Source organism: Canis aureus, chromosome 17 (assembly GCF_053574225.1).
Source record: "Canis aureus isolate CA01 chromosome 17, VMU_Caureus_v.1.0, whole genome shotgun sequence".
NCBI lineage: Eukaryota > Metazoa > Chordata > Mammalia > Carnivora > Canidae > Canis > Canis aureus.
The window spans coordinates 3901457-3928687 of NC_135627.1; the positions used below are offsets into that span (position 1 = coordinate 3901457).

At 40.1% G+C, this 27231-nt stretch overlaps 1 protein-coding gene across 2 annotated transcripts in view; it reads right to left on the reverse strand.

Annotated features, from left to right (window-relative positions):
• MYO16 (myosin XVI) overlaps positions 1 to 27231 on the reverse strand; it is a 594113-nt gene that overhangs the window by 250941 nt on the left and 315941 nt on the right. For both annotated transcript variants that reach the window (XM_077854971.1, XM_077854970.1), the window contains exons 15-16: positions 22508 to 22625; positions 9597 to 9744 (exon numbers count right to left, since the gene is read on the reverse strand). In XM_077854971.1, coding sequence (XP_077711097.1) covers positions 9597 to 9744; positions 22508 to 22625 — 266 coding nt within the window. The remainder of the gene's footprint in view (positions 1 to 9596; positions 9745 to 22507; positions 22626 to 27231) is intronic.

Genomic DNA, 27231 nt, shown 5'->3' on the forward strand with positions numbered 1-27231 from the left:
GATCGAATCCCATGTCAGGCTCCGGGTGCATGGAGCCTGCTTCTCCCTCTGCCTGTGTCTCTGCCTCTCTCTCTCTCTGTGTGACTATCATAAATAAATAAAAATTAAAAAAAAAAAAAAAGAAACTGGGTGCTTTCAGCTGAGAAGTGTCCGGCTTTCAGCAGCTCACACGCCTTTACCACTGAATAATTACAAAGTACAAAACTCAGTCACCCCACTCCGAGGCCACAATCGCCCTAAATGTCAGCAAGAACAGGACTGGACCTCAGAGGCATGTGATTCTGCCAACAGCTGTTCGTGTGCACTGATTGCGGCAGCGTGGTTCTCCGCACCAGACGAGAAACAGCATCGCGTCTTCCACCGTGCTGTGACTGCCCAGTGCTTCCTGCAAACTACCAAAGGAAATTGGAAGCCCATGGGAGAGACAGCACATGGAAAGCATGGACAAGAGATATTTTCATGTAGTGTGGTCACTGACTCAGGAAGGGGATAAAGCCAGGCTGGAGCAAGCATGGGCTGGGATGGTAGGGATGGCTCACTTGTCACAGGAGATGGTCACTCCACCTCTCTCTGACCCAGAGGAAGGCCAATATGGCACTGCCAGGTGTCAACAGTGGATGAGACTGACAAGTAGGGCCGGGGGCAAAAGAAATGACCCCTATTACATTAGCCTGACATATAGGGTGGATGGGATTCAGGTCACACCTGAGCACGGGATGCTGTTTGCTACTGTCACATGAGCAGGTTTTGAAAAGAAGGAGATAAACTCTCCCTCACATGAAACTGTGAATGAGTCCCTCCAAAATAATGAGGAGTCACCAAGCCAACCCTTGAGCATGCCCTGTGGCTCTTTCTCCACAAGCTCCTTGAGTGTGCAGAGTCACACCTCCATTGACAGATGACATTGCCACCACTGGTGGAGGGATGGTCCTCTAAAGCCGTGCCCATCTACCATCTTGATAGAGTTCTTCATAACTTAGAATGCAACAAAATAATTTTTATGTATGAGGGGGAAATAATCGTAAATGGAGAGACAGAGATGAGAGAGATGGAGAAGGAAGGCAGCTCTTGAAAGTGGAAGGGACCCTGCTGTCAGACACAGAGACAGATGTGGATGTGATCTTCAGTGAGCTCTTGCCTTGCAGTCCTGAGGTAAGTTTGAGTCTTCACCTTGGTGAGAAACATAATTACCGCCATGGTTTCAAACCTACACAAACTCGATGGACACAAGCCCAAACACTATCCTGAACTTTTGGAGACAAACACGTTCTGTTATCCAGAATATTTGTTCTTTTGTAAGTCAATAGATTGTTTATATTCCCAGTGAGGTTGACAATATGTTTTCATCAACTATTTTAATTCTGGGAAAAACAATACGAACCTTCTCAATAAGTGAGAAATATATAAGGCTCATAAATACATTCCTATCAATTCACATTTAGATTTTGCTTCAGATGAGTTCAGGTCATGTTAGTCTCTTCATCAGCACATGAGTCATAAATAGATTTTTGGTTTTCAGAACAGTTTGTATTTGAGAACTGTGAAGAATCAATTGAAGGTCTATACTACAAATTTTTACATCTATTTTACTGACTAGGAAAGTAAGACTCAGAGCGTTTAACTCTCATAATACAAGAGTGGATTTCCTTTTTCATAACTGAAAGATAAACATGGTGACTAATCATCTAATGTCAACTGAGCTTATTTCTTCACTCAGCATAAAACTACATTTTCCCTTGACTGATACTCAACTCCACTCTGCGGCAGTCTGAGACAAGAATAGAGAGAATCTCAAAGAACATGTTAACAATGTTCTTCCTTCAAATTCCCTACGGCCTCACCAGCTCTGTTTCCTTGTATCATCAAAAAGACTTTATTTGATATGACAGAAAAGCAATATTTATGAAATATTTCTGAGCTAGGAGGTTTCATAGTTAAATTGGAATTTACCAAGTATTAATCTGACATGAATGTAAAGAGGGAGATTGAAGAGGCAGGCAAATAAGAATCTGTGCAGAAAGGATGGGAGTAGGCCAGACCTGGCCAGGGAAGAGAGAGAGAGAGAGAGAGAGAGAGGAGAGAGAGAGAGAGGACACCAAAATGGTCAGCACTGGGTGTTGCATTTAAAGAACAAGGATGTTGGGCGCCTGGGTGGCTCATTCAGTTAAGCCCCCAACTCTTGATTTCAGCTCAGGTCATGATCTCAAGGATCATGAGATTGAGTCCTGCATCAGGCTCTGCACTGGGCATAGTGCCTGCTTGAGATTCTCTCTCTCTGCCTTCTCCCCACTCCCAGGTGCTCCCTCTATCTATCTATCTATCTATCTATCTATCTATCTATCTATCTCTATCTGTCTCAAAATTAAATAAATAAAATCAAATAAAGAACAAAACTGTGAGAATATCTGGGGATCAGGATATCTTCTTTTTGCATTGGCAACTGGGAAAGTGAACACAATCAAACTGGAATTTCAAGGAACAAAAACAAAACTCTGAAGAGTGTAAAATATTTTCATCTGTCTTCTTCAAATAGTGAGGGTACAGACAATGGTATTAATGTTATGTCTCAGAACAGCATGTCAGTTTCTAAGCTCTAAGGTTGGCTAAATCACTCTTCCCTAAAGGACAAAAATCAGTGGAAAGTGGCTGAGCACTTGGGTTCTGGAGACAGCCTGCCGGATTTGAAATCACTGTTCGTTTATTTCCTTCCTGCACAACCCTGGGAGGTTACATATCCTGTAGATCTCAGGGTGCTCATCTATTAAACAGGAGCAATATTAGTATCTATACCACAGAATTGCTAAAAGAATTAAATAATAAAAGTAATTACTGAGCACAGTGCCTGGCACTCATTGTCAGTGGAACATTTAATATAGTCTTAAAGGTAGTTTCCTGTTGATCTTTATGTGCCTGTACATATATGTACGCATGTTTATTTGTATGTGTTAATGCACCCTCAAAATTTTGACAATGCTATTATTGTCAAAAAGTTGATAAAGGGATGCCTGGGTGGTTCAGCAGTTGAGCATCTACCTTTGGCTCAGAGAGTGATTCCCAGGTCCAGGGATTGAGTCCCACATCAGGCTGCCTGCAAGGGGCCTGCTTCCCCCTCTGTCTATGTCTCTCTGCCTGTCTTTCTCTGTCTCTCATGAATAAGTAAAATCTTTAAAAAAATTTTTGAAGAATTAAAAAGAATTACAAAGTTGAATTCAGCAAATGATTTTCTGAAGTAGTAGTTGAGGCACTAAAAGTTATCTGTGATGCAAACCGATTCACACTATGGAGTAATTTCAAAACTATTTATACGAGTAATTGAGAATTGAGATTAGAGTCCAAATATCACATCTACTCCATGCTGGTTAACCAAGTAACCACAGCTCTCAGGTACCCTTTCTGCAACATGGAAAAATCAAAAACAACTTTCCATAATTATCACCATGAATAGACAAATAGGAAAATCCATGAAGAGTGTTCAATCATGATGGCTTTGGTTAGTTTTGGAAGTATCAAAAGACTACCACCAACAAAAACAATAGATGTCACCATATAACAAACATCAATGACTTAAAGTAGAAGTCTGAATTTTTGAGGTATATTCAGAGGTCAAAATTCTTACATACAAGCTAATAATATTGCAGATTGGATGGATCATAATGTATTTTTAAATATTTTAATTATTTATTTTATTTGAGAGAGTGTGTGTGCACGCATGAGAGAGGGGAGGGGCAGAGCGGGAGGGAGAGAGAGAATCTCAAGCAGACTTCACACTGAGCCCAGAGCCCAACATGAGGCTTGATCCCAAGACCCTGAGATCATGACCTGAGTGGAAACCAAGAGTAAGATGTTCAATCACCTGAGCCATCAAGGCGCCCATCATAGTGTTGTTTTAACCTTTAATCCCCAAAAATATTTTGGGGGTAAACATACATCAAACGGAAATTATCTGGAAAGCCCTTACAACTTTTATTTGTAGGCTTCCTGAGATATGTCTACATTATTAATGGTCCTGTAGATGGGTAGCTATTTGGCCCAGCCAGTTAGAAAGTCCACAGAGTAAGCTGCACCACAGTCACTCAGCAGGAGCAGAGCTGCACCTGCTGCCCAGGATTCCTGACAGCTGTGTCCTGACACGGGGGCTGACCCTCTTGTGGGTGGTGGGGGATCAGCCTGGCAGCCAGAGCGTGATGGAGTGGAAGGAACAGGCTCCATGTGGCTATGTGTTATTCATGCCCAACTCCCCTGTCTGCTTCTGTGGCTAAACATCTCCTATCCTCCACTCTTCCCCTGGACTCAGGGACCTGGGTCGGCCTGCCAAGGTGGCCTCTTGGAGAGAGGAAAGAGAACTTCTACTTCCACTCCAGGGCTCCTAAAATGTGGAAGATTAGGGCTGTGTGTGTCACATTCCTCAACATGTTCAAAAACATGTGAAGTTAGACAGATGAGAGAGAGAAAGAGAGAGAATGAGAGAGGCAGAGTGACAGAGGCAGATGTGAGCTCTAGGATCTAGTGATGCCTGTAGCCAGCACCACTTCTTTCTTTTCCAGTTAGTTATATGGTCCCCACAAACCTCTTTATTTTTCTTTTTTCTCTATTCTTACCTTTTTCTTTCTTTCTTTCTTTCTTTCTTTCTTTCTTTCTTTCTTTCCTTTCTTTCCTTTCTTTCCTTCCTTCTTTCTTTTCTTTCTTAAATGTGTTAGTGTTAGGTATCTGACATTTGCAATCAAAGAGTTCTAATGAACAGAAAATTTGAGGCCACACATACTTGGGTTTGGAATTTGCTTTTTCATTTACTAGACTTACTCGCTAAATATCATTGATTAAGCTACATATCTGTGCTTCAGACTTATTATAAACACAATTTAGAATACTCTTAATTCTCCTACAGGGTTCTGCAGACTAACTAAAGTGCCTGGTGTCCGAGTGGGTTTTTTTCTCCCTCTCCCTCTTCTGGGGACACATCACTCAAGAGCAAAAAGAAGTAAGAAAGCCCTGATGTTGACTCCTTGCTGTTGGCTTCCACAAGTGAAACTTACCTGCCCATTTACAGAAGTGACCCCACCCTTTCTATATTTTCAATATTATAACCTTCAGCTAGGATAATACAATCTCTTGTGGCTTAAAATTTTAATTATGCTACTTGATAAAGAAGTAACCCAGAATTGCTTTTTATGGCAGAGGTGACAACCTCCACAATATCCTAAGTTAGTTTTGCTTAACTAATTTCAAATTTTAAAAATGTACACAAACACTGTGCTTTCACTTTCATTTTCCTTAAAAATGTCCTTGACACAAAGTTGCGAAGGCAGTGGTTGCCAGTTTATAGGTAGCTTTGCTGAGGACACAGTACAGAATTAAGGCCAAGAGTGAGTAAGACTTGGGTTACTATCTGGCTCCTGGTCAACCTCTCTGTCTTCAGGCCCTGTTCCATTCAGCGTAGATGTGGTCATGTACCCTCTGCTCACTTATAGCTGAGGATTCAGAGACGGGGGATGACAGTAGGACAAGGTCTAGAATATGACGGGTGCTGCTCCTTACGGTGTACACATTTTATTGTGATGATTATTTAGATAACTAATAATAGATTCCAGTAGAAATCAATTTTGGTTCCTCTTATCTTGAAACTTTGTCTGGGAAGCACTTTCAAAATTTGCTTCCTAAACTATGTGGCCACATAAATCTTTTATTATATCACAAAACCAACAAGAGTCATCCTCAAATAATATTTACATTTACCCTCAGCTATTTTTTAATTATGAGAGACTTTCTCAAATGAAGGTAAATGTGCATAATAAATCCTTAGCAAAAAAAAAAAAAAAAATGGACTTGTACTGAGAGTTAATTGCCACAGCGTCTACTGTGACAGGTGTACTCCCAGGCAGCAATCACAAGTTCAAATACTTGATGAGTCAGAGTTTCCTTCCACTAACACACAAGGTTAGAAGCAGGTCACGCGCTCTGAGAAAACGATTGCTTGCTTTCAGCTTATAATTCAAAATCTGACCTTTTCTGAAAATGTTACTATGCAGCATCACAATCATTTCCCTGGCTCATCAGTAGGGAGGAAGATTAGGAATAACTTCTTTGCATTTCAGAGCCCATCTGTTTTGGGATTAAACCCATAAAAAGGGGTTGAAGATCAGCAATTAATGACTATTTCTAACTTTCATTAAAGCTCAATTCTCACGAACACAGACCTATATTTATTCCGTACAAAGGAATCTGAAATAGAACTTGAAAAACAAACAGCCAGGAAAAAGAAGAAATAAATCATGGGAAGAACCATAAATAAAAAAGAAACCTTGAGGTGTTTTTGTCCTGACTCTGTGGAGAGTTCGCCATCTAGTGGGAATTCTTGATAAATGCAATCTCTATTTCCATTGCTTAAAATATTAGACTTTTCCTTGTCATCATAGTTGTTGTTTTAACAGTCTGTATAGAAAGACCCTTATGCAAAGTGTTACAAATATTGTTTCCATGCAGTTCAGCTATAGGAACTCACATCTGTACCATTTATATTCCATAGTTAAGCAAGAGTGCTATCTGCTTGTTCTAGGTATCCTTCCAATTTTGTAAGCAGGAAAGTATTTTTAGGTGCATTTAACACTGAAATAAACCTCCATAAATTTTTATGTGAGGCTTTGAAAACTTTGAGTTCCAAAAACAGAGTCAAAGTTTAAAAAAAAAAACCACTTTTGTAGCTTTAATTATAAAGTATCAGCTCCGACAATGTTTCCTTCTCTTTGGAGTTCAATTATATAAGAACAGATATTAAATCTGAATATGTCTCCAGCTCCCAGTTACTGTTACAGGCGTATTTCCTGTTTCATGCAGGTAATGAGTTGTTATTAATGAAGAGGAGACAAGGTGCACTTGGAGGAAGCAGACTTGCAATTCTTTATAGTATTTACCTTAAGATTCAACATACTTCATCAACATTTCAATAGGAGCTGCACTGTGGAATGAGCATTGACTGCAAAAGCAAAGGCATATTCAGATTGTCTATTTAATAGGTACTTTGACACCTTTTTAAAGAAGATCAGATGAGTAGATGTGAGGGTAGTAACAGTACTCTTCACATGCTACAGTGACTTTTCCCACGTGAATCAAGTGCTGATTTTCAGGAGGAACTTTGGAAGGGACACGGAGTTGTGAAAGTCAGAAAGTTAGCAAGTTAAGATTTACACTGCCGACTGCAAACAAGCCAATTTCAAAAATTATGGTCGTTAAGACAAATAAAGATTACACCCTAACCCCAAATCATACATCAGACAAATATGAACTCCTCAAGTCCTGCCAGCGCTGCAAAAGTGAGAAGACCCACACAGAACAAACCACAAAAATAGTGTGATATATCATGCACTGTAACTTGCAAAACAGCTTATTTTATTATTAAAGAACATTATGTCTGCAGAATTCTCATTGTACAAATGTTCCAACTGATATTTTTATGAATCTGGGGTTGTGGTGTGTATTTTTATTGAGGAATGTTGTTTTGTTCCCATTAGATATTTATAATACATTTTAATAAAATAACCTCTTTGTTCAAGGGAATTGAATGATTCATGATTTTGCTGAGTTCTTTCCTGTTGGAGCTTCTCACAAAGCAACCCCTGACTGTGACTTTCTAAATAGCCTGAGTGATTCCAAACTCTCTTTAGCAAAGAGGGATGAATGCTGGAACTGGACCTCAATAAAGAAAAGCTTGTTTTCTGCTCCCACGCTCACACATTTGGAGAGACAGTCCAAACCTCAGACCCAGAAGTTAAATTGTTTCTTTGAACAGTAGATGAGATTATGGTCCTTTACTCATCAGTGGCTGTATGTCTGAAATGCCAAGTGCACGCATGCAAATATACACAGGCAACCCCCACCTCCCCGAACCAATTATCTGCTATAAATGTTGAGTTTTTATTTGTAAGCAAGATTCTAAACACAGAAGCCTGTTAAGACTTTCCAAAAAAAAAAAAAAAAAAAGACTTTCCTCTCTCCCACCTACTCCTGAACACCTGACCCCTGCTTTCCAATGTGATGCTTTTCTTCCCAGGGACAATGTTTCCCACTGGACATGTTCAACGTGGCAAAACAAAGGCTAAAACCTGGGAATGGGTTTTTGGCACTGCTGTTAAATGACTTCAGCCTCTTTATGGTTCTGGGTTTGAGTTCCTCCTTTATGAAACGAGGGAATTTGGTTTAAAAAACTTTTCTAGTGCCCTAGTTTTTTATCTCTTTTACCTGAGCTCCCATGCTCCAGGACTAGTGTTTTCTTTCTTTTTGGAATCCCTGTTGTTTGGGAGCACAGTAAACCCCAAAGCCTTTCACTTCAAATAAAACACAATTTTGAGAAGGCCTTTCTTAACTGCTTGACTAGTTTCCTCCCACTCAATGAGACACATTGCCCCTGTACTTCCGGGTATCTTCAGATAAATTGAATGAGGGGTTAATAATGTCCAGGTAAATCAGGATTTGATCATTTCATTCTCTTCATCTGGCCCCATGTCCCACTGTCAGTAACACTTCTCAGCAATGGCCACCATGGAGGTTGTCCCAATGCCTTTTCAACCCATTTCAGGAGCTCTGCGTCCTTGAGACCCCATCGCCCCTCCCCCAAAACCCCTCATCTCTCACATTGGCATCTCAATGAAGAGAGATGCCCCATAGACTCCTCTACCCATAGACTTGCCTCAACCAGCAAGACTGGTCTTCAGGACGCACCCTTCCTCTCCAAGTGCTGTTTAACTCTTCTCACAAGATTTCTCAAAAATTATGAAAACACACACCTTTCTTCTTGGATCCAACAACAAACACCCAATAAACTACAAATCAGGTGTTAACAGGTATCTGAAATAAATCCGCATCTTCCTGAGACCAGCGCCTCTGCCCTGCCAGGGATTTACTAGTGAGCTTGGCTCAGCATGCCCAGCAACCTCTTGCTCCCTCCTTTCATCTTCTTCTCTCCTGAATGGGGCTTCCTCTCCTCACTGTTTCCTTCTCACCCTGACCCAAATCTGGACCAGTCTTCATGGGGATGGGGAGACATCAGATAGTTGTTGGAAATGCACACAACGTGAAGACATTCCTCAGCTTGTTGCCTTTATAACTCTCTCACCTCCATCCCATCCTATGACCAATGCACCTGCATTTTAACAGATGCTTTCTGGCCCCCGTGCAGAAAACCAGCTCTTTGGTTTATGTGTATTGTTTGTCTTCTTCAGCCATTATGCAATTTCATCTGTTACTAATGAATAATGATTGCCAAATAACATCTCCCATTATTTCAAAAGACTACCACAGATTAGGAATGCATAACTAATGTTATATCCAAAACACCCAAAGGAATATAAAAGTTTATATGCACACTAATTTTTAAAATCTGATCTGAAAAGTAGGAAAATAGAAACATGTTAATACAGACACACAGATCCATACACATTCAATAAACTGTTACAATCCTGTTACACAGAAGGCTGTAACCTAACAGCACCCAATTACTCTCCTTGACTTACCACTTCTCTGAAAAATAAGAAAATTTAAGACTGCTTAAATGTCATCACAACTCGAAGACAGAATTACTATATAGAAAATATGCAGTCACTTACCGGTGGGCATATAAATTACTAAGGTGAAGTCCATATTTTTCTTCAGCAGATAACCCATCCATCAGCAAGTAGAAAATGAGAAAATTGCTCTGGCCAAGAGGTTGTGAAATAAGTCTGGATTTCTCGAGCATATATGTATAAATTCTGGCTGGTTAAGAAAAAAAAAGTGATCTTGTTAAATAGCATTACTAATTTTGTTCCCATAAATTTACACAAACTCATTAATTGCAAGAGATGATAATGAAGCTATTTTCAAATAAATACAGAGCTTTTGAAAAACATCCGTAGATTTTTTTTTTTGAGAGCAGTTTTTAGCTTTCCAGAAAAACTAAGCAGAAAATCCTGAGAGTTTCACCATACCCTCCCTCCTCCCAACACATGGCTTCCCCTTCATTAACATCCTGCATTAGTGTCATAAATTTGCTAAAATTGATGAGCCAATATAGATACTTCATTATTAACCAAAGTCTACAAATTTATGTTGGTATTTGCTCTTTGTGTTGTATACTTTTTGGATTTTAAGAAATTCATAATACCATGTATCTGCCAGTGTAGTGACATACAGAATTGTTTCACTGCCCTAAAAAACCCACACTCCATACCTTCCTCCTTCCCTAACCCCTGACACCTACTGTTCTTTTTACTGTCTCTATAGATTTACCTTTCCTAGATGTTGTATAGTTAGAATCATACAGCATTTAAACTGTTCAGATTGTAATATTTCAGTTTAATTCAAGAATACATATTTAAGGTACTTCTTTTTCTTTTCATGGCTTGATAGCTCATTTCCTATATGAGTGAATAATAATCCATCATATGAGTGGACTACAGCTTATTTACCCTTCACCTATTCAAGGACATTGTGGTTGCTTACAGTTTCTGCAATTATGAATAAAGCTGCTATAAACATTTGTATCCACATTATGTGTGGACATAAGTTTTCAACTCAGTTGGGTAAATATCACGGACTGTGATTCCTGGATCGTATGGTAAGACTATGTTTAGCTTTGTGAAATACCACCAAACTGTCTTCCGAAGTGGCTATACCATTTTGCATCCCCACAAAGCAATTAATCAGAGTTCCTGTTGGTCCACATCCTTGCCAGTAGTTAGTATTGTCAGTGTTTTGAATTTTAGACATTCTAATAAGTTTGCAGGGGTATTTCATTTTTGTTTTAGTTCATGTATCCGAGATGACCTATAATGTGGAGCGTCTTTTCATATGCTTATTTTCCATTCATGTATCTTCCTTGGTGAGGTGTCTGGATATTTTGACCATTTTTAAAATTAGATTGTTTTCCTATTGCTGAGTACTAAGAGTTCGTTGCATCAGTCCTTTATTAGATGTGTTTTTAGCCAATATTTTTTGCTTATCTGTGGCTCATCATTTCATTCTCTCAACAGTGCCTTTCACAGAATGGTCATTTTTTAACTTTAATGAAGTTCAGCTTATCAATTATTTTTTTCATGAATTGTGTTTTTAGTGTTATATCAAGAAGTCATTGCCAAATACAAGGTCATGTAACAATTTATCTTATAGTATCTTTTAAAGAGTTTTATAGTTTTGTTTTTACATTTACAGTCCATTTTTAGTTTTTTTTTTTTTTGTATGTGGATGCCCTGCTGTTTTAGCATAATTTGTTGAAATGACTATCAATTTCTCTACTAAATTGCCTTATTCCTTTGTTAAAGATCCCATTAAGTACATTTTTGTGGATCTATTTCTGGGCTCTCCATTCTGTTCCTTTGATCTATTTGTCTCTTCTTTCACCAATACCACACTGTCTTGATTACTGAAGCTTTAGAGTACTTCTTGAAGTTGGGTAGCACCAGTCTTCCAACTTTGTTTTTCATTTTAAATGTTGCATTGGCTATTCTGGATCTTTTTAAACTCTCTATATAAATTTTATGTCAATATGCAAAATAGCCTGCTGGGATTTCTATTACAATTGTGTTGAATTTATAGATCAAATTGGGAAAAACTGGTATCTTAATGATATTAAGCCTTCCTATCCATGAACATTGAATATCTCTCCATCTATTTATATCTTCTTTGATTTTTTAAAAGATTTGTTTATTTATTTATTCATGAGATACACAAAGAGAGGCAGAGACATAGACAGAGGAGGAAGAAGCAGGCTCCTCACAGGGAGCCTGATGTGGGACTCGATCCCTGGACCAGGATAATGCCCTGAACTGAAGGCAGAAGTTCAACTGCTGAGCTACCCAGGCGTCCCAGACCTTCTTTGATTTTTAATCAGGGTTTTGTAGTTTTCCTCATAAAGATACTGTAAATATTTTGTTAGATTTATACCTAAGTACTTAATTTTTTGGTGGTAGTAGAAATAATATTGTGTTTTTAATGTCAAATCCCAATAGTTCATTGTTGACATATAGGAAGGCAATTGACTTTTGTATATTAACCATATATCCTGCAACCTTGTTGGCTTACTAGTTCAGGAGATTTTTGTTCTTGATTCTTTCCAAATTTCTACAGAGATAATCATGTCATCTATGAACAAAGATAGTTTTATTTCTTTCATCTCAATCTGTATATATACATATATTTTTTTTCTTGCCTACTGCATTAGCTAGGACTTCCAGTACAATATTGAAAATAAGTGGTGAGAGGGGACATTCTTACCTTGTTCATGACCCAACATGGATCTTTTGTGCACAAATATAATCTGACACAAAACATGTCCTTGAGTTTATTCTTATCATTATGAATAGCCAGTCAACAATTAAGGAATTTAATTTCAAATGTAACTGTGAATTACTGTAGTTTCCCACTCTAAAGTAAGGATCTATGGTCAGTGATTTCTTTTTTAATTAAAAGGCAGCAGTTCTTAAGAAGTCAAATGGATGTAATTATATCCTATATCTGAACTAGGAACATCATCTTGTGTAATGAGTCTGCTGATAATTATTCTAGAGTCCTGCCTCCAAAAGCAAAAATGTGAGGTCCCCTAGTTTTGGTTTTATATAGCAAATCTACTTGAACAAATGGAACCACTAATACATGCTTTCCCTCTGGCAAAATTCATTAAGTGGTCAATTCAGCCTGTCATAATGATTATCAGTGAAAAACAAAAAACAAAAAAACCAAAACCCTCAAATTAATACTCCCTATTAAGGAAAGTTGTCTTATTAGAAACTTTTTAGAAAAGTTGTTCTAAGTGCATAAAGATAGGTTCTTTCAAAATATCCCTTTAATTAGTTGCCCAAAGGTGATGCTAAAATTAGAATGGGGTAGTGTAGTTTTTTCCCCATCTCTCCTTGAGTATTAAATCAGGTGATAATTTCAAGGAGAAGTCTTAATTGCTACACTTTCTTTCCTCTCTTATTTTTTTCTTAAGCAAATTATTTGCTGAAAACATTTTCCATGTAGTATTAATAATATTACCCATGCTCAAGAGGATGTTTCTAAAATTGCATAAGAAATAAACTGCCATAGTTGTTCCTTCCCATTATTTTTTAGTCATCAACTACAGAAATACTGAGAGGGAACGGAGAGCTGAACAACTGTCTCCTGACCATCATGCTTCTGTACTCAGAGTAAAGGCTGACCCGAGACCTATTTGTCCCAGCCAATATACTAGCTTCATTTAGAGCAGCATTCAAAACTAATCAAATTCCACATCATAGAGTGACTTCAATACCTTTAATCTAAATTCAAAAACAGTGTAATTAGTAATCATCCCAGTTAGCTCATCTCCCGCAGTGAATAAAATTGCTGTGGGTTAGCAGGATTCTGATCAGTAGGATTTTGAAAAAAAAAAAATCTTAAAGGAGCTTTTAGCTAGAAGTAAACACAAAACAACCAAAAGCTCAAATTTCTGTGAGACTCTAATATTCTTCCAAATAGAGAAAATGCCAGCCATTTTGTTGCATCTGAAATGACATTGAAATAAAGGAAAGAAAATGATAGGTATGGAGTTAAGGAGTTTTGACTCATTCATGTAAATGTCCACATGGAGAAAGAAACTTCTTGCTAACTGATTTTTTGACTTCTCAAGACCTATATGTTTTAAAAGATGTTTTATTTCAGCAATATTGCTGACTAGAAATATACCCGTGATCCTCTATCTTTCCAGAAATCTACATACAAATATGTTTCTCAGAAAGTTTTGGCACCGTAAAAACATACAAGCTTGCAGTTTATATATGACATAATTTGCATGTAAGTATTTTATAGAGCTATATTAATTTTTATTCAGTTATAAAAAATGGGGGAAATGAATTTCTTTATCTTCAAGATAGACAAATACCTGCCCTCACTGCCCTTCCCACTGATTTCCAGAAACTTTCTAGCGCTCACTATCACCATGCCCCACCCCCCTTCTAGTTATAAATCATGACCAGTTAGGATCTCTTCCCAAAGAGCCCCATCATGTCTTCAATTAGCAGTCACCAAAAGCACACATTGCCAAATTAATTTATATATCCAGATATTCTCTCTTTCACCCTTATGCATTTCTTTTGACTTCATTATTCCGAATTAACTCAAGGGATGGTATGAGGATGGGTGCCTCAACTAGGAGCCTACGTGTGGCTCCTGGTCCTGAATCTGACACTGTCAATTTCCACATTCCTCCTAACTTCGCTGTCCCCATACTAACGTGAGGATGAAGAGATACAAAGGTCCCAGGTTTCCTGTGGCCTCCAAGGGGAAGGGACTGCCTTGAAGGCACCTGCAGTGTACCAGGCTCTGTGCTGGAGCTTTTCAGATGTTTGCCTCATTTAAATTCTACTGTAGGCCTTTTCATGTTGAAATTCAACTGGCTTTTGGGCAATAAAAGATGCTGCTCCTTAAAGGAAATAAGATCAATTATAGCACTCTGAAACTTCTAAAAGAATGGCCAATTGAGAGTACAATACCAAGGATAATTGATGATGTTAACAATGAAGATGAAGACGGTCTTCTGGTTTGTCTTTAAGAAGTCACAAGCAAAGGCCCTCACAGATTTTTCACCCCATTTGCTTTAACTGTGAGGATAAGTTGCCCAAGTAGATAATGAAGCCTTGGGAGACATTTCTGATTGTGAGTAGATTTCAGTTTCTGCTTAAAATATATGTGAGTGTCTTCAGGGCACAGGTAATGCAGGAGCCAAGTATTCTTCACCTCCCACATGTGGGTTCTGCGCCCAACTCCCTCTCCAGACACTTCCACACATTGCCATTCTACCAAGTCCCACGGGACAGAGTAGCCACTAAGGAGGTATCAAACTGGTCTATTCTTACCACACAGAAATTGTCATTATGAAGAGGAATTGGCTCTAGTTAAAAAATATATATATATATATATATATATATCCAGAGTTAAATGTTGATAGCTTTCCTTATCTATTTAAACTCCCACTAATATGTACTCTGTTGATATGCATGAATTCATGTCATAATTTCCTCCCTGAAATGAAGAATGCTGCCTCATTTTATTAATGCTTTACATCCACTCCTGAGATGACTCAGTCCAACGAATACTTAATGAGTGCCCACTCTACACCGGGCAGACCGGATCTGCACTACCAACAGTTTTATATCCTAATAGAAGACACAAACAGCAACTGACCAGACAAATCATGAAAAGGACACTTTCAGATTTTGATAAGTGCTGTGGAAAAAAAAATAAGGAAGGAGACAGATCTGGAGTGAACAGAGCTGGGATCCAGGGATCACATTAGAAAGAGCGGGTTGGGGAAGAAAAGGGGGTTTCTCTGAAGAAGTGACTTGAAATGAAACCAGTAGAGTGAGAGCAGCCTGTCCATTCCAGGAGAAAAGACAAGCCTCCCTCAGGCAGCCAAGAGGAAAAACTAAGCTGTGGCCTCAGGCAACCAAGGAACTTAAAATGTCCAATGAGGCTGGGGAACATGGACCAGGTCGGATGGGGTGAAATGGAGGTTGGGGAGGATATGGGTACAGTGGCTTTGTGGGCTACAGTCTGAAGGAACAGGGAGCTGGTCCTGGGCTTGACAGTTTGATGTGGCCGGTGAAGGACTATGTGGATTGAGAGGGGAATAATTGAGGTATAATCATAGCCTGACAGCAATGGCTGATTTCCACTTCTACTGAGCTACAAGGTGTGCTCTCTTCTTAATTAACATTTATGCATATAAATGAGGCAATGACTTAGAAAAGAAAAACTAGTCTGAAGACCACAAAGTGGGCTCAGTTTATGTCTTTTGGAGGGAAGGGTGTTCCAAACAAGGCGAAATTCAGAGAACATGAGAACACAGAACCTCAAAGGGGGCCTCCAGTGCCCTGGATGCCAGAGCACAAGGGCTTTCCACAGCTCATTGAACCAGAGGAAGTTCTGACTGTTGAACCACCCAAGGACTCTAGGAAGTAAGACCACTGGGAGGGAGCATCAGGTCCAGAGAGATGTCCAGGAATACTGAGGCAGGTGTCAGAAATGGGGTGAGGAAGGAATGAGGCAGCATATCTGGCTTCTCTTGCAGTGACTCATGTGAGCCCACAGACTGGTGAGTCCTGGGAGAGACGGGATGCATCACAATATGCAAAGAGTCATATTGGTTTACGCTGAGATATAAATTATCAAGGACAGGACAGGGGACATGGGTTGGAACGATTGGCAAAAATGGGAAGAAATAGACTTCAAGGGGAGCTAAAGTACATCAAAGTGAAACCGAACAATATATTGTAAAGAAAATGTTAATTTATGTGAGCCTTGCACAAGTAAGCATTAGAAATATGTTAAAGCTTATGTCAAATGAATCATAACAGAAAAAGATTTTGACTTCCTTTGAATATATGTCAAAAATTTCTGAAAAGAGAAGTAGCCTTTAGTTTGCGAAGACTTCAAGAGAGCAGCCTCTTTTTTAAAAAAAAAGCTAAAATTAAGCTAATTAATAGTCCTCATATTAGACAGTCTGATACTTTCCAAAACCACAGCTCATTTTGTTATTATTATGAGTGGAACAATCCCACAATCAAGCAGGAAAAGCATTAAAACCTTGGGATGTGTTTCCTGGGATGTGGTGAACTTCTAAAAGTCTTTCAATCACTGTTTACTGATCAGCATCCTCTTCAATCGTCAGCATCCCAGAAGAGGAGACAATATCATCACCTGACAAAGTATCTGGTAGGCAGGTAGGTTGACGCTGGGTAGGTGGAACGCTCAGTTGTGAATGTCTACTTGCCCAGTGAGGTCTGGGACTGCGACCTGCGCTTCGCTGGGACGCCTGCAGTGGGAGTATGTGCCCAGCCCACTGGCTGAGCTGAGGGCAGGGGTGGGTGGCGGTGCGCATACCACTGGCTCCCAACCACCCTCTCAGCTCTGCCCTGCCCTTTCCAGGGCGAGGGGCAGCTACAGCAAACCATTCATAGCCTCCACTGTAAACTGGAGACATGTTCAACCACAAAAGTAGCTTCTCTCCAACAACAATGCTGAAAGGCACATACAAGGGAGCATGGTCTGGTGTCTAATTTTCTAGTTGGGAAAAGCAGGTAAGGGACATTGGCCCAGTGGCCACACGGAGGTCCAGCCTGGGAGTCCCTTTGCGCTGCACCAAGCAGGCTTGCTGAAGAATGCTTTGTGATATGGTGATCTGTAGTTCCAAGGACTGCGGAGGTCTGTATCGCATATTTTTGAAGATTTAGAAACAATAAAATGGTCCACTGGGGAAAAGACCAAAAGGACACTCAATTGTATGTCAAAACGTTGCACATACTCTAAAATGAAGGGCAACTTTATACTTTAAAGAACCTTAAAAAGACCAGATGTGATCTGGGGAAAAGAACTGGGAATATGACATTCAGTATGACTCCCAGCCATTAATTCCATTAGTGCACTTGAACTTCATACCCTGAAAACCTCTCTACACTCTTAGATGAAAATATGAATCATTAGGGATTCAGCTACTGATACCTGCAAATTACCCCGAAGTCCCAAGGGAAAGGTACTGGACAAGTGAAAACATCATCACTGGCACAGTTTTCCTATTTTTACACTATAAACTTACCTATGGGGCGATGCTAAGATGTCTTAGACGTCACTGTGTCCTGAGAGTGCTGGCATATATACCAGGGAATCCAAAATAATTATATTATTAAATAAGTAATTGGGGGGAAATATTGGGCTGAAAGTTAGACTAGAATATGACTTACTAATTACATTTTCTTCAAAATAACAAACGCTCTCTACTTTTTTACAGCCGGTGTTTTGTAAAACTGGGCCTCACATTTTCTCTTATAATTTGTGGCCACATCCGAGATTAGAGAGCTGCCATTAAGTTATAAAAGTTTGAGCAATAGTATCCAAAAAGGAAACATGTAACATCTATCAACCTTAAAATGAGTAAGAGAATACTCCCTGTCCAAGAAAACCCATCACCACTATTTTAGAAATGTTGATGATTTAAGGGAAACTAGATTACCACGAAGTACAAAATCAACCTGTAACCTACATTTATTTGACCTAGTTTGAGGTGCAATAATCTTTCTCAAGTTTGGTTTACTATTTTAGTGAACATTTAAAATTCAGAAGCCTTTTTCCAGGGGACCCATTTGAATAACTCAGCTCTCTTTAAAATTTGTGTGAAGTAGTTTAAATGAATATATCTCTTCTGTTTTTCTTTCAGAAAAGGAACCTGGATAACAGATGAGATTATTCAAAGGTGTCATACCGGCTTGTAGCCTCTTCAAGTGCTTGGCGCGTTTTGTTTGGGGGGTCACGATGAGGTCCTAATACTAAAAATTAGTTTGAGAAGTTAAGACAATACAACAGACCCCCCTTATTCTACTGTGTCCCACGAACGGTATGCCCGAGTCCTGATCCCAGGACCTGGGGATGTGACTGTGCTTGAAAGCAAGGTACCTGCAGATGTCCTCACGTTAAGATGTGGTCATGCCATAGGGCGAATGCTTCTAGATTGGCTTAGTCCCCCCACTACCTGCACATCCTTCTTCATTCATTTACCCATCCTCCCTGCTCTCTGTGGTCTAAGCTTTGTATTCTACAAATACACTTTTGAGAGTCCACGTGGTTTGATCAAGGTCAGAGCTGAGCCTAAGCTCAGTGTGGTGACACCAGTTGCATGGGCTCTGGATTCCGCTCTTCCTTTACGGTTCTCACTATTTCTTACCCTCGGTTAGAGTGACTTCCATAGGCTCAACTGGCCCTTTGTTCATTTATTCACTTGCTGTTTACTGAATGTCGACTCTGCCAGACGTTATGCCAGACTGTGATTCACACTCTAGTCGGGGAAGAGAACCGGACAAGTCGTAGCTCCTTGACTATCTTGCAAGCCTTACAGGGCAGGACCTGGTCCAATGTACTTTTGAGCTAACTCTTAACACAACAGTATGAACATGCAAGTGTCAGATAAAACATAGCATAGTTTTGTTTTGTTTTTTTAGAAAAGATGAAGTCATACTGGAGCAGGATAGGTCCTACTCCAATGTGACTGGTGTTTATAAGAAGAGGAGGGGGTCACAGGGAGAGCACCTGTGATAAGGAGACAGAGACCCAAATGCTAAAGCTGCGAGCCAACAACCACCAAGGACAGGCAGCACCTGCTAGAGGCTGGAAGGGGCCAGGGAGGACTCTCTCCCAGAGACAACCAAGACAGCCCCGTCCTGCTGACCCCAGACTTCTGTTCCAAGCCACCGAGTTTGTACTGTTTTCTTAGAGGGGGTCTTGCATGCTTATACACTCTATAGATTTCCCATATGGAATCTTCCCTCTAGGCTGGCAGGCACCAGGGGACAATACGTGCCACCCATTACTCCACTGGGCATCGAAATACTGGTCATCAGGCAGCAGGTGCTTCATGTGCGGAGCTGGAGAATGCGGAGCATTAAGTAGCTTCTCTACATCAACCTTGCAAAAGGCCCTGTGGAGGCTGTCTGCAGTGTCCGAGGGGTCTGCGCCTTCCCCCTGCAGGAGCGCACCCGGCCTGGGGAGAGGGGCACAGGGCCTCACCAGTAGGTCAGTGGGAAGGCCTTGTGTCAGGAACATACTTCCTCTCTGGAACATCTACCAACTGCAGAGCTGGCACTCAGAGCTTTGTTCTCGGGCCCCTTTCCACGTGGTAGCGAATATCTGAAGGCACTTGCCATGTTTCCCTTGACATTTCTGCTTTTCTGGGTCTTGCGTGTCTTCCACAAGCACTCCCAAAGGCATGGCGCTAGAATGTTCTGTCTCCTGATCCACATTCTCTGCACACACCGCTCACCTCTCCCCTTCCCCACAGGAAAGAGAGCTGAACTCCCGGCGGACCCTTCAGGCTTCCCAGTCCCTAGGAGTGTAGCCTCAACTGGTCCTGTGTGTGTAGTAATGTGTGTTTTGCTCTTAAAATTAGAAAAAGAATATAGAACCACCACAAAATCACTTTGCCAGATTTTTAAAAGAACAGAGCAAACCGGGATCCCTGGGTGGCGCAGCGGTTTAGCGCCTGCCTTTGGCCCAGGGCGTGATCCTGGGGACCCGGGATCGAATCCCACGTCAGGCTCCCGGTGCATGGAGCCTGCTTCTCCCTCTGCCTGTGTCTCTGCCTCTCTCTCTCTCTGTGACTATCATAAATAAATAAATAAATAAATAAATAAATAAATAAATAAGAACAGAGCAAACCAATAAGATTGAGTGATAGGAAAGGAATCCAGGATGCTAATGAGGAGGAGAGGATGAGTGGAAAAACAAAGTGGGGAGGGGGTGGAGAGAAGCGGGGCACCCGCCTCCCCGGACTCCCAGCCTGCTGCTTTGCCAGGGGAGAGCACACCCAGTCACCACTGCACCCAGGGGCGTTTCCACACAAGGCTCCTGCGCTGGCCAGGGGTCCTTTGGGTTGGGGAGGGTCCCGGGGTCCCCCTGAGGATCTACACCGGACCGTGGCAGGGGGTGGGGGACGGTACTCCGGCAGCGGCCCTGGATGTGATGCTGCTGGGGCCTCCCGGGGCTGTGCGCTCGCTACCTGGGATGTCCCCTTAACAGCAGTGTGACCCCGTTCTGCCGCAGACACGTACACGATGACTTTCTAAACGAACATTCTTGAAGAGGACGTGCTAAATTCCACCCAGCAGAAAAGGGAACAAAATCAGTCCTGGATAAGACCTGCAGAAGCCCGTTGTTGTGTCTTCGTCTTGGAAACGGGAACATCGAATCCAGGAAACAGTCATGCAAGTGATGTCTGGACAAGCAGTTTGTCCTCTAAGCCACGCATGCAGGAAACAGCGGCCGGCTCTACTCAACCTGGAACAGGGCTTCTCCAACTTTGGCAATCACATGAGTCACTGGGTATCTTAGTCAACACAGAGTCCCATTCAGCAGGCCTATGTTTTTAACAGGTCACCCAATGGGCTGAGAGGGCTTGTCTGGGACCCCCACCCTGGAGGGGCAGGGGCCACAGTACCCCGCACTGAGGACCTCCTCCACCTCCAGCCTCCATGGTCAGCCACCCCTCGTCAAGTGCTCTGAGTTGAAGAGGTCAGGCTATGTCCTTCACTTGGAGGGACATTCTCACTGACCAAGACCTGGAAACCAGACTTGGAGGCTCAAGACCATTCTCCTCTGATGTCTTCCTTTTTTTTTCTTTTAAGATTTTATTTATTTATTCATGAGAGACGCACAGAGAGAGGCAGAGACACAGGCAGAGGGAGAAGCAGGCTCCATGCAGGGAGCCCAATGTGGGACTCGATCCCAGGACCCCAGGATCATGACCTGAGCTGAAGGCAGACACTCAAACCCTGACCCACCCAGACGTCCCTCCTTCTGAAGTCTTCCTAACACAGTGGACCCTCAAATAAAGCTCTTAGTCATGGATTTTAAAAACATAACTTTCCTTTTGCAGAATTTAAGCTGCTAACTTCAACATCTAAAATTATCTTCTCTGACTCCTCCTATCCATTTTTCTTGCCCAATTTCATTTAGTAATAATGGATTTTGACAAACATTTACTGCAAAATACAAGCTTTTTCTTCCTAAATCATGGTCAAATGTAACTTTTGTTTCCTGAAGGGTACTGGAAAGCATCAAATGAGATTGATCTCTTTCTAAAATCATTACACTTAGTGATTGTGTCCTAACAGCTGTCATTACAGTTTCTAGGATACTTGATTCCTCCAAGTGCATTAGGCACCCCATCTACAATTCTATTCAGACTATTAATTTGCATGGATAATCTGCTTTGATGAGAAAGATGTAAAATCCCAGGTGAATTTTAAATTAGTTTTTTTTTAAAAACTAATTTTTTTAAAAAAAACTTATTTTAGAATGAGAAAGATGGAATGAGCATGAGTGAGGGGAGGCACAGAGGGAGAAGGCGAGAGGGTCTCCAGGAGATTCCCTGCTAAACACAGAGCCCACCTCACAGCTCAATCTCAGGACCCTGAGATCATGACCTGAGTCAGACTCTCAACCAAACATCCAGACGCCCCTAAATTAGCTGAATTTTAAATAACGGCTTTTCATAAAATACACATTAAAAATTTAAACCAGAAAAGAAATAGTTCTGTTTAGCTTTAGCTGGGTGGTTATTTTGATGTTTTGATTTGTTTTAATGCAATTGTTTCAAAAACATAGATTGTTTTATTTAAAATAGATCGATGTGTGTTGTATGAAGGAAATATATACTCAAGTTATAATTTATCGTAACCGAGCATGTGAGTCATCTCTATGTTCAACCATCATCATTCATTTCAGCTATTTTTGGTTGGTTCCATAGTATGTAGTTTATTCAATAATCATTTTTTAAAGGTTCACCTCACATTTCTGAATATTTTTCAGTTCACGGTAATTGTAGAAGTCATAACCTGACATCTCAGGTGTGCACCTTCAGACACACACGCACACACACACACCACACCACTGATTTCCCAGGGTCTTCGTTGGTCCCATGCTTGATGTTCTGCTGCCCTCTCGTGGTAGCTCCTGCCTTTGTTAATTTTACACCTACCTCCAGTTAAGTGTTTTTTCCTCTCGCAGAACTGTAGTTCAAAATACTTTATGAAGCAACTGGACAGATCATTAAGTGTCGTCTTGGCATGTCCAAAGGCTTCCAAGATGCACATGACCTGTAGCAAAATGGAAACATTTGTTGAATTACTCATTTAAAAAATAAAACTGGGGGATAATACCCCGGATACAGAGCTATCCCATTATCTAAGAGGTTCTCTGTTGCTTTTACGATACTGTATTGGGATCTTACAGTTACGCTTTCTTCAACGGTAAGCTATGTACATCCTCTGCCTCAAACTTAATAAGATAATGATGCACAGAGGGTTTCACTTGGCTTTGCTTGCTCTTCACCCAAATATAAACATCTCAACACATGTTATTTGAACTTTTAAACTTAATAGAACAGTAGAAATGCTTTTGTTGTTTTGGAAGAAAGGAGTTAGATTTAATAGGAGCAATAGTGAGAATTTCTTTTGAAACGAACGAATGAACTTAAACATTTGCTTATAACCTTCTTTTGAACAGGTATTGACACACATACTCTTTTCAAACCTGAGCCCCTACATTATGTTCTCTCTCGTTCTCTCCCACAGAGACAGGAATAAGAGTTATGGAGGAAGCCGTTTTACTTGGTGTGTCTCATTTCCAGTGTTCTCTTTCTTTCAGAGGTGGGGATTTGGGGCTAGAAGATGGTATTTACAGACCTTCAGATCAACCGCAGCATCTGAACTTCTTGGCATGTTTCCTTAAACCCTGACCATAGAAAAATCACCATTTCTTCTCACAATTGATTGTGTTTGTGATAACGATGATGACCAAGCAATTCTCCAGAAAGTATGAAACTCTGGAAGGTTCAAAGGTATTTTTCCGTGTCTTTCAAGTCATGGATGTTAAATGCAATTTCTGCATCAGCCACCAGAAGGAGCGCACTAATACATTTTACCTTATTGGTACAGAGAGCTCTTTAGAATCCTGGTGATAGTTTTAGAGAATTTTATTCTAATTTAAAAAAACACAAAACTTTGCTGCTACTTTTTAACTTTCTAGATACTGATCTACTAAGGCATTCAGTTCACCTGGAAGTATTTTATATTTTGAAAGATTACAAAGCAATACTTTGATTCTAATCGCAAATCCAAAGTGCTAAAAGTTGTGGTAATCGTAAAATACATCAAAAGATTTGTTTTTGAATTTCTCAGCTTTTATTTTTTAAGATTTTATTTATATATTTATTTGAGAGATAGAGTGACTGAGAGAGTGAACACAGAAGCAAGAAAAGAGGCAGAAGTAGAAGGAGAAGCAGGCTCTCTGCTGAGCAGTGAGCCTGATGTGGGGCTCGATCCCACAACCTGAGATCATGACTTGAGCCCAATGAGCCACTCAGGTGCCCCAAACTTTTGAACTTTTAGAGGAAACATGTTGAATCTTTATAGGAAGCCCAGGATTTAGGTCTCTGTAATAATCTCATTTTAAAGATAGTAACAGTGAATTGATAACACTGATGGCAAAAATACATTCAGAAAAATAATTTGAAATAGTACTCTTAAAGGTCCTGCTTTTGCTTCTTTTCTAGTAATTCAATATTAAATAAATGTGTCATGGAATTAATAGCATAAGTAAATGACATTTTCATCATGTATATTATGTTTAAGTCATTTAAAAATTCATAACAAGAATTAGAATGAAATTTTTAATGTATTCTGGCTTCTAGTTATTTTGGTGCTATATCTAAAAATAAACCAGCTTGTTATTATTATTGAAAAGAGACATAAAAGATAATTGATAGCATATGCCCAAACAGGAAATATAGGGTAATGGTTCAATACATGTGATTTGGAGTAAGAAGTTGCTGGCCCCACATTCCGGCTCTGCTAATAACAAATTCATGAATTCCCTGAACCACATTATTTATTTTAACACAAGAATAACTCCTTCAGTGCTTATTATGTCAGGTGTACAAAGCTATCAGCTTGAGCACCTGGTAAGCACCCAACAAATATCAATGATTAATTTTATTTTTGTTAATAACAGTAGTAAACATTTATTTTTGTGCCAAGCACTATTCTAAAGATTTTAAAAAATATATAACATATATAATATAAATTAAGGTATATATAAAATTATGTATATGACCTACACATGTATGTATACATGTGTATGTATATTTATACATATATTTATTTTAATGCTCACAACTATGTTTCCATTTTGTAGAAAAGGAAACTGAGAGATTAAGGAACTTCCTCAGGGTTCAGAGCTTGTAATAGTGGAGCTGGGATTTGAACCCAAGTGATCTCTCTGCCAAAGAGGGTGTGCTTTTTTTTTTTTTTTTTTTTTTTGGGTGTGCTTAATCACCGTGTCACCGGCCATGACTGCTACAACTGCAATAATAACATAGAAGACATGAAACTATAGAAAGCTAAAATCATTGAACAAAATAAAAGTGCTCATATGACAATCTTTCATTGTGCTCTGTTGGTCCATAATTCAAACTTGAAATTTGAGTTACACCAAAGTAACCTTTTTTTATCTTTAATTATCCACTTGGCCAATAGGTGGCGCTAAACAAATACGTTAAGAGAAATATACATCTATATATTGCAAAATGGATATTGTTCCACTACTCACTTTAACTTTGGAAGAAATTAATAATGAGAATGTTGTACAATAACAAAACTTTAAATAAAAACATAGCAAAGGGAAGTAATTAAATATTTCCTCAGTAGTTCCTGATTCAAATTTTATTGGTAAGATTTTTTTTTTATTTTCAGTTGTATGTTTTTTTGTTTTTTTTTTTTTCCCTCTAAAATTTCAATAGCTGTGCCATTAAAAGTTATGCACTCTTATTACGGTTGTAGTTAATCTACCATAGGTCAACTATGTATTTTCTAAGAGTAAAAATCTGTGGCTTCCTCAATAAAAAACAATCGCTTGATCATCGAGTGGATCCCATCACTCCCCTCCGTAAAAGCAGTTACTGAATAAATGTTTATTTAAGCAATTTAAATGGAATCGAATGTTTCTTAAAGTTGAAAGCCATGTGGGCCAGAGTTAGTGAGGAGTCCCAGGCAGTTGGTTTTTCCCTAAAAACATGATTTTTATGTTCCAATAAACCTATTGTTGTGGAAAATCCCCTGCTTCTATAGCCTAGAATTCAAATACAGGGATTAAAAACAACAGCCTTCTTAACTGATCTTAGCTGCCTGGAAATTGTACAGAGGAGCAAAAGCAATCTCCACAGTGAAGGAGTTCAAACCCATTGTGTAAAATACACTCCGAAGCCCATTGCAAGGGCAGAATGCAGACCTATGTGGACTTTTAAGGCAGGACAACTGAAGTGTAAAGTTAAAATTCAGAAACGTGACAGCTGAGTGAACCTTAAAAATAAGTGTGTAGCCTGCAGGAAGGTACCCGAAGTCACTCTGGAGCTTGGTGCAGGCTCTCCCTAGCCTTCCAGGCACCACCCTCTGTGCCCTCATGGAGAGCGCTGCTTACGGGTCAGCAGGGACTGTCAACAGCCAGCTTCCCCCAAACCCCTTCACTTTGTTCTTTTGCTCCTTACACTCCAGGTAATAATCTGTCATTATGCCATCGATGGAAACCACAAGGAAAACGCTCTCGACTCCTTGGCTTTACACGGTTCTCTGCTGATGGACACCCCATCACATCTGCCCTTCCTCCTATGCTCCTGCCTTTCCTTCACTATTCTTCAGAAACTGCTGACCAGAATAACCTCCAAGGACTGCTTTTCTCGCCCAGTAACCTATGATCCAGGGCAAAACCGTGTGGGCTAGACTCAGGTCGCATCCCTAGTGGAGATGCCCTGTGTGTGTCTGTTGTGCACGTGGCCCCGTATGGCAGCATTGCGCACCATGGCTGCTGGCCTGGGGCCTCCGAGCCATACTGCACCATCGAGTCTGGCTGACAGGCTTTCCTATTCAGCTCACCCACTTCTCTCCTTTTGGAGCCACCTAAGGAAGCTTCCTTTTGCCCTACCTGACAGTGAACTTCAAGCCTTCTACTGAAGGCTCCATAATGAAGGATGCTCTATGCACTCATCTCTTTAAATCAGCCTTTTCTTTCACGCAGGAAGTACTCGCCTGTCTCTGGAATCTACAAAGTTTCACTGAACCCCTATGATGTTACAAAGACTTACAGTCAATTCAGAAGTTTACCCAATACTTGCATTTAATTCCCCCACGTACACTTGGATGCTGTGCAAAAACAGGCTGGGTAATTTTCAAGAACACTTTGGACACTAAATGATCTTCATGAGGATCATAATTTAGGGGGAAAGAAAAAAAGCATAATTGACATGAAGTTTAAGCCATTCTCAACCCTGCGTGATATTATTTCATGAGGCTGGAAATCATTTATTTTATGATTTATGGATGAAACAAACGTGAATTAGAAATAGTTTTACTTGAAATTTCTATGGATATCATAGTATGGATTCCCAGATGCTGATATGGAAGAGCTTCGTCTATCTAAAGAAATGCAACTTACATTACATTACAATGAATGTGTTCACTTAAGCTAAAATGCAAAGCCAATTTACATAAAGTAATCTAGAATGCAGTTTAGAAATTACACAGCCCGTGCTTTCACAAGGGATCATTTTAATAAATAACTGCTTTAGTCTATAATTTACAGTGGAGGCTATTGTTCCTTGTCAGTATGATTAAGCCAAAGGATCCCATCATTCTATTAGTTATCCTAAGT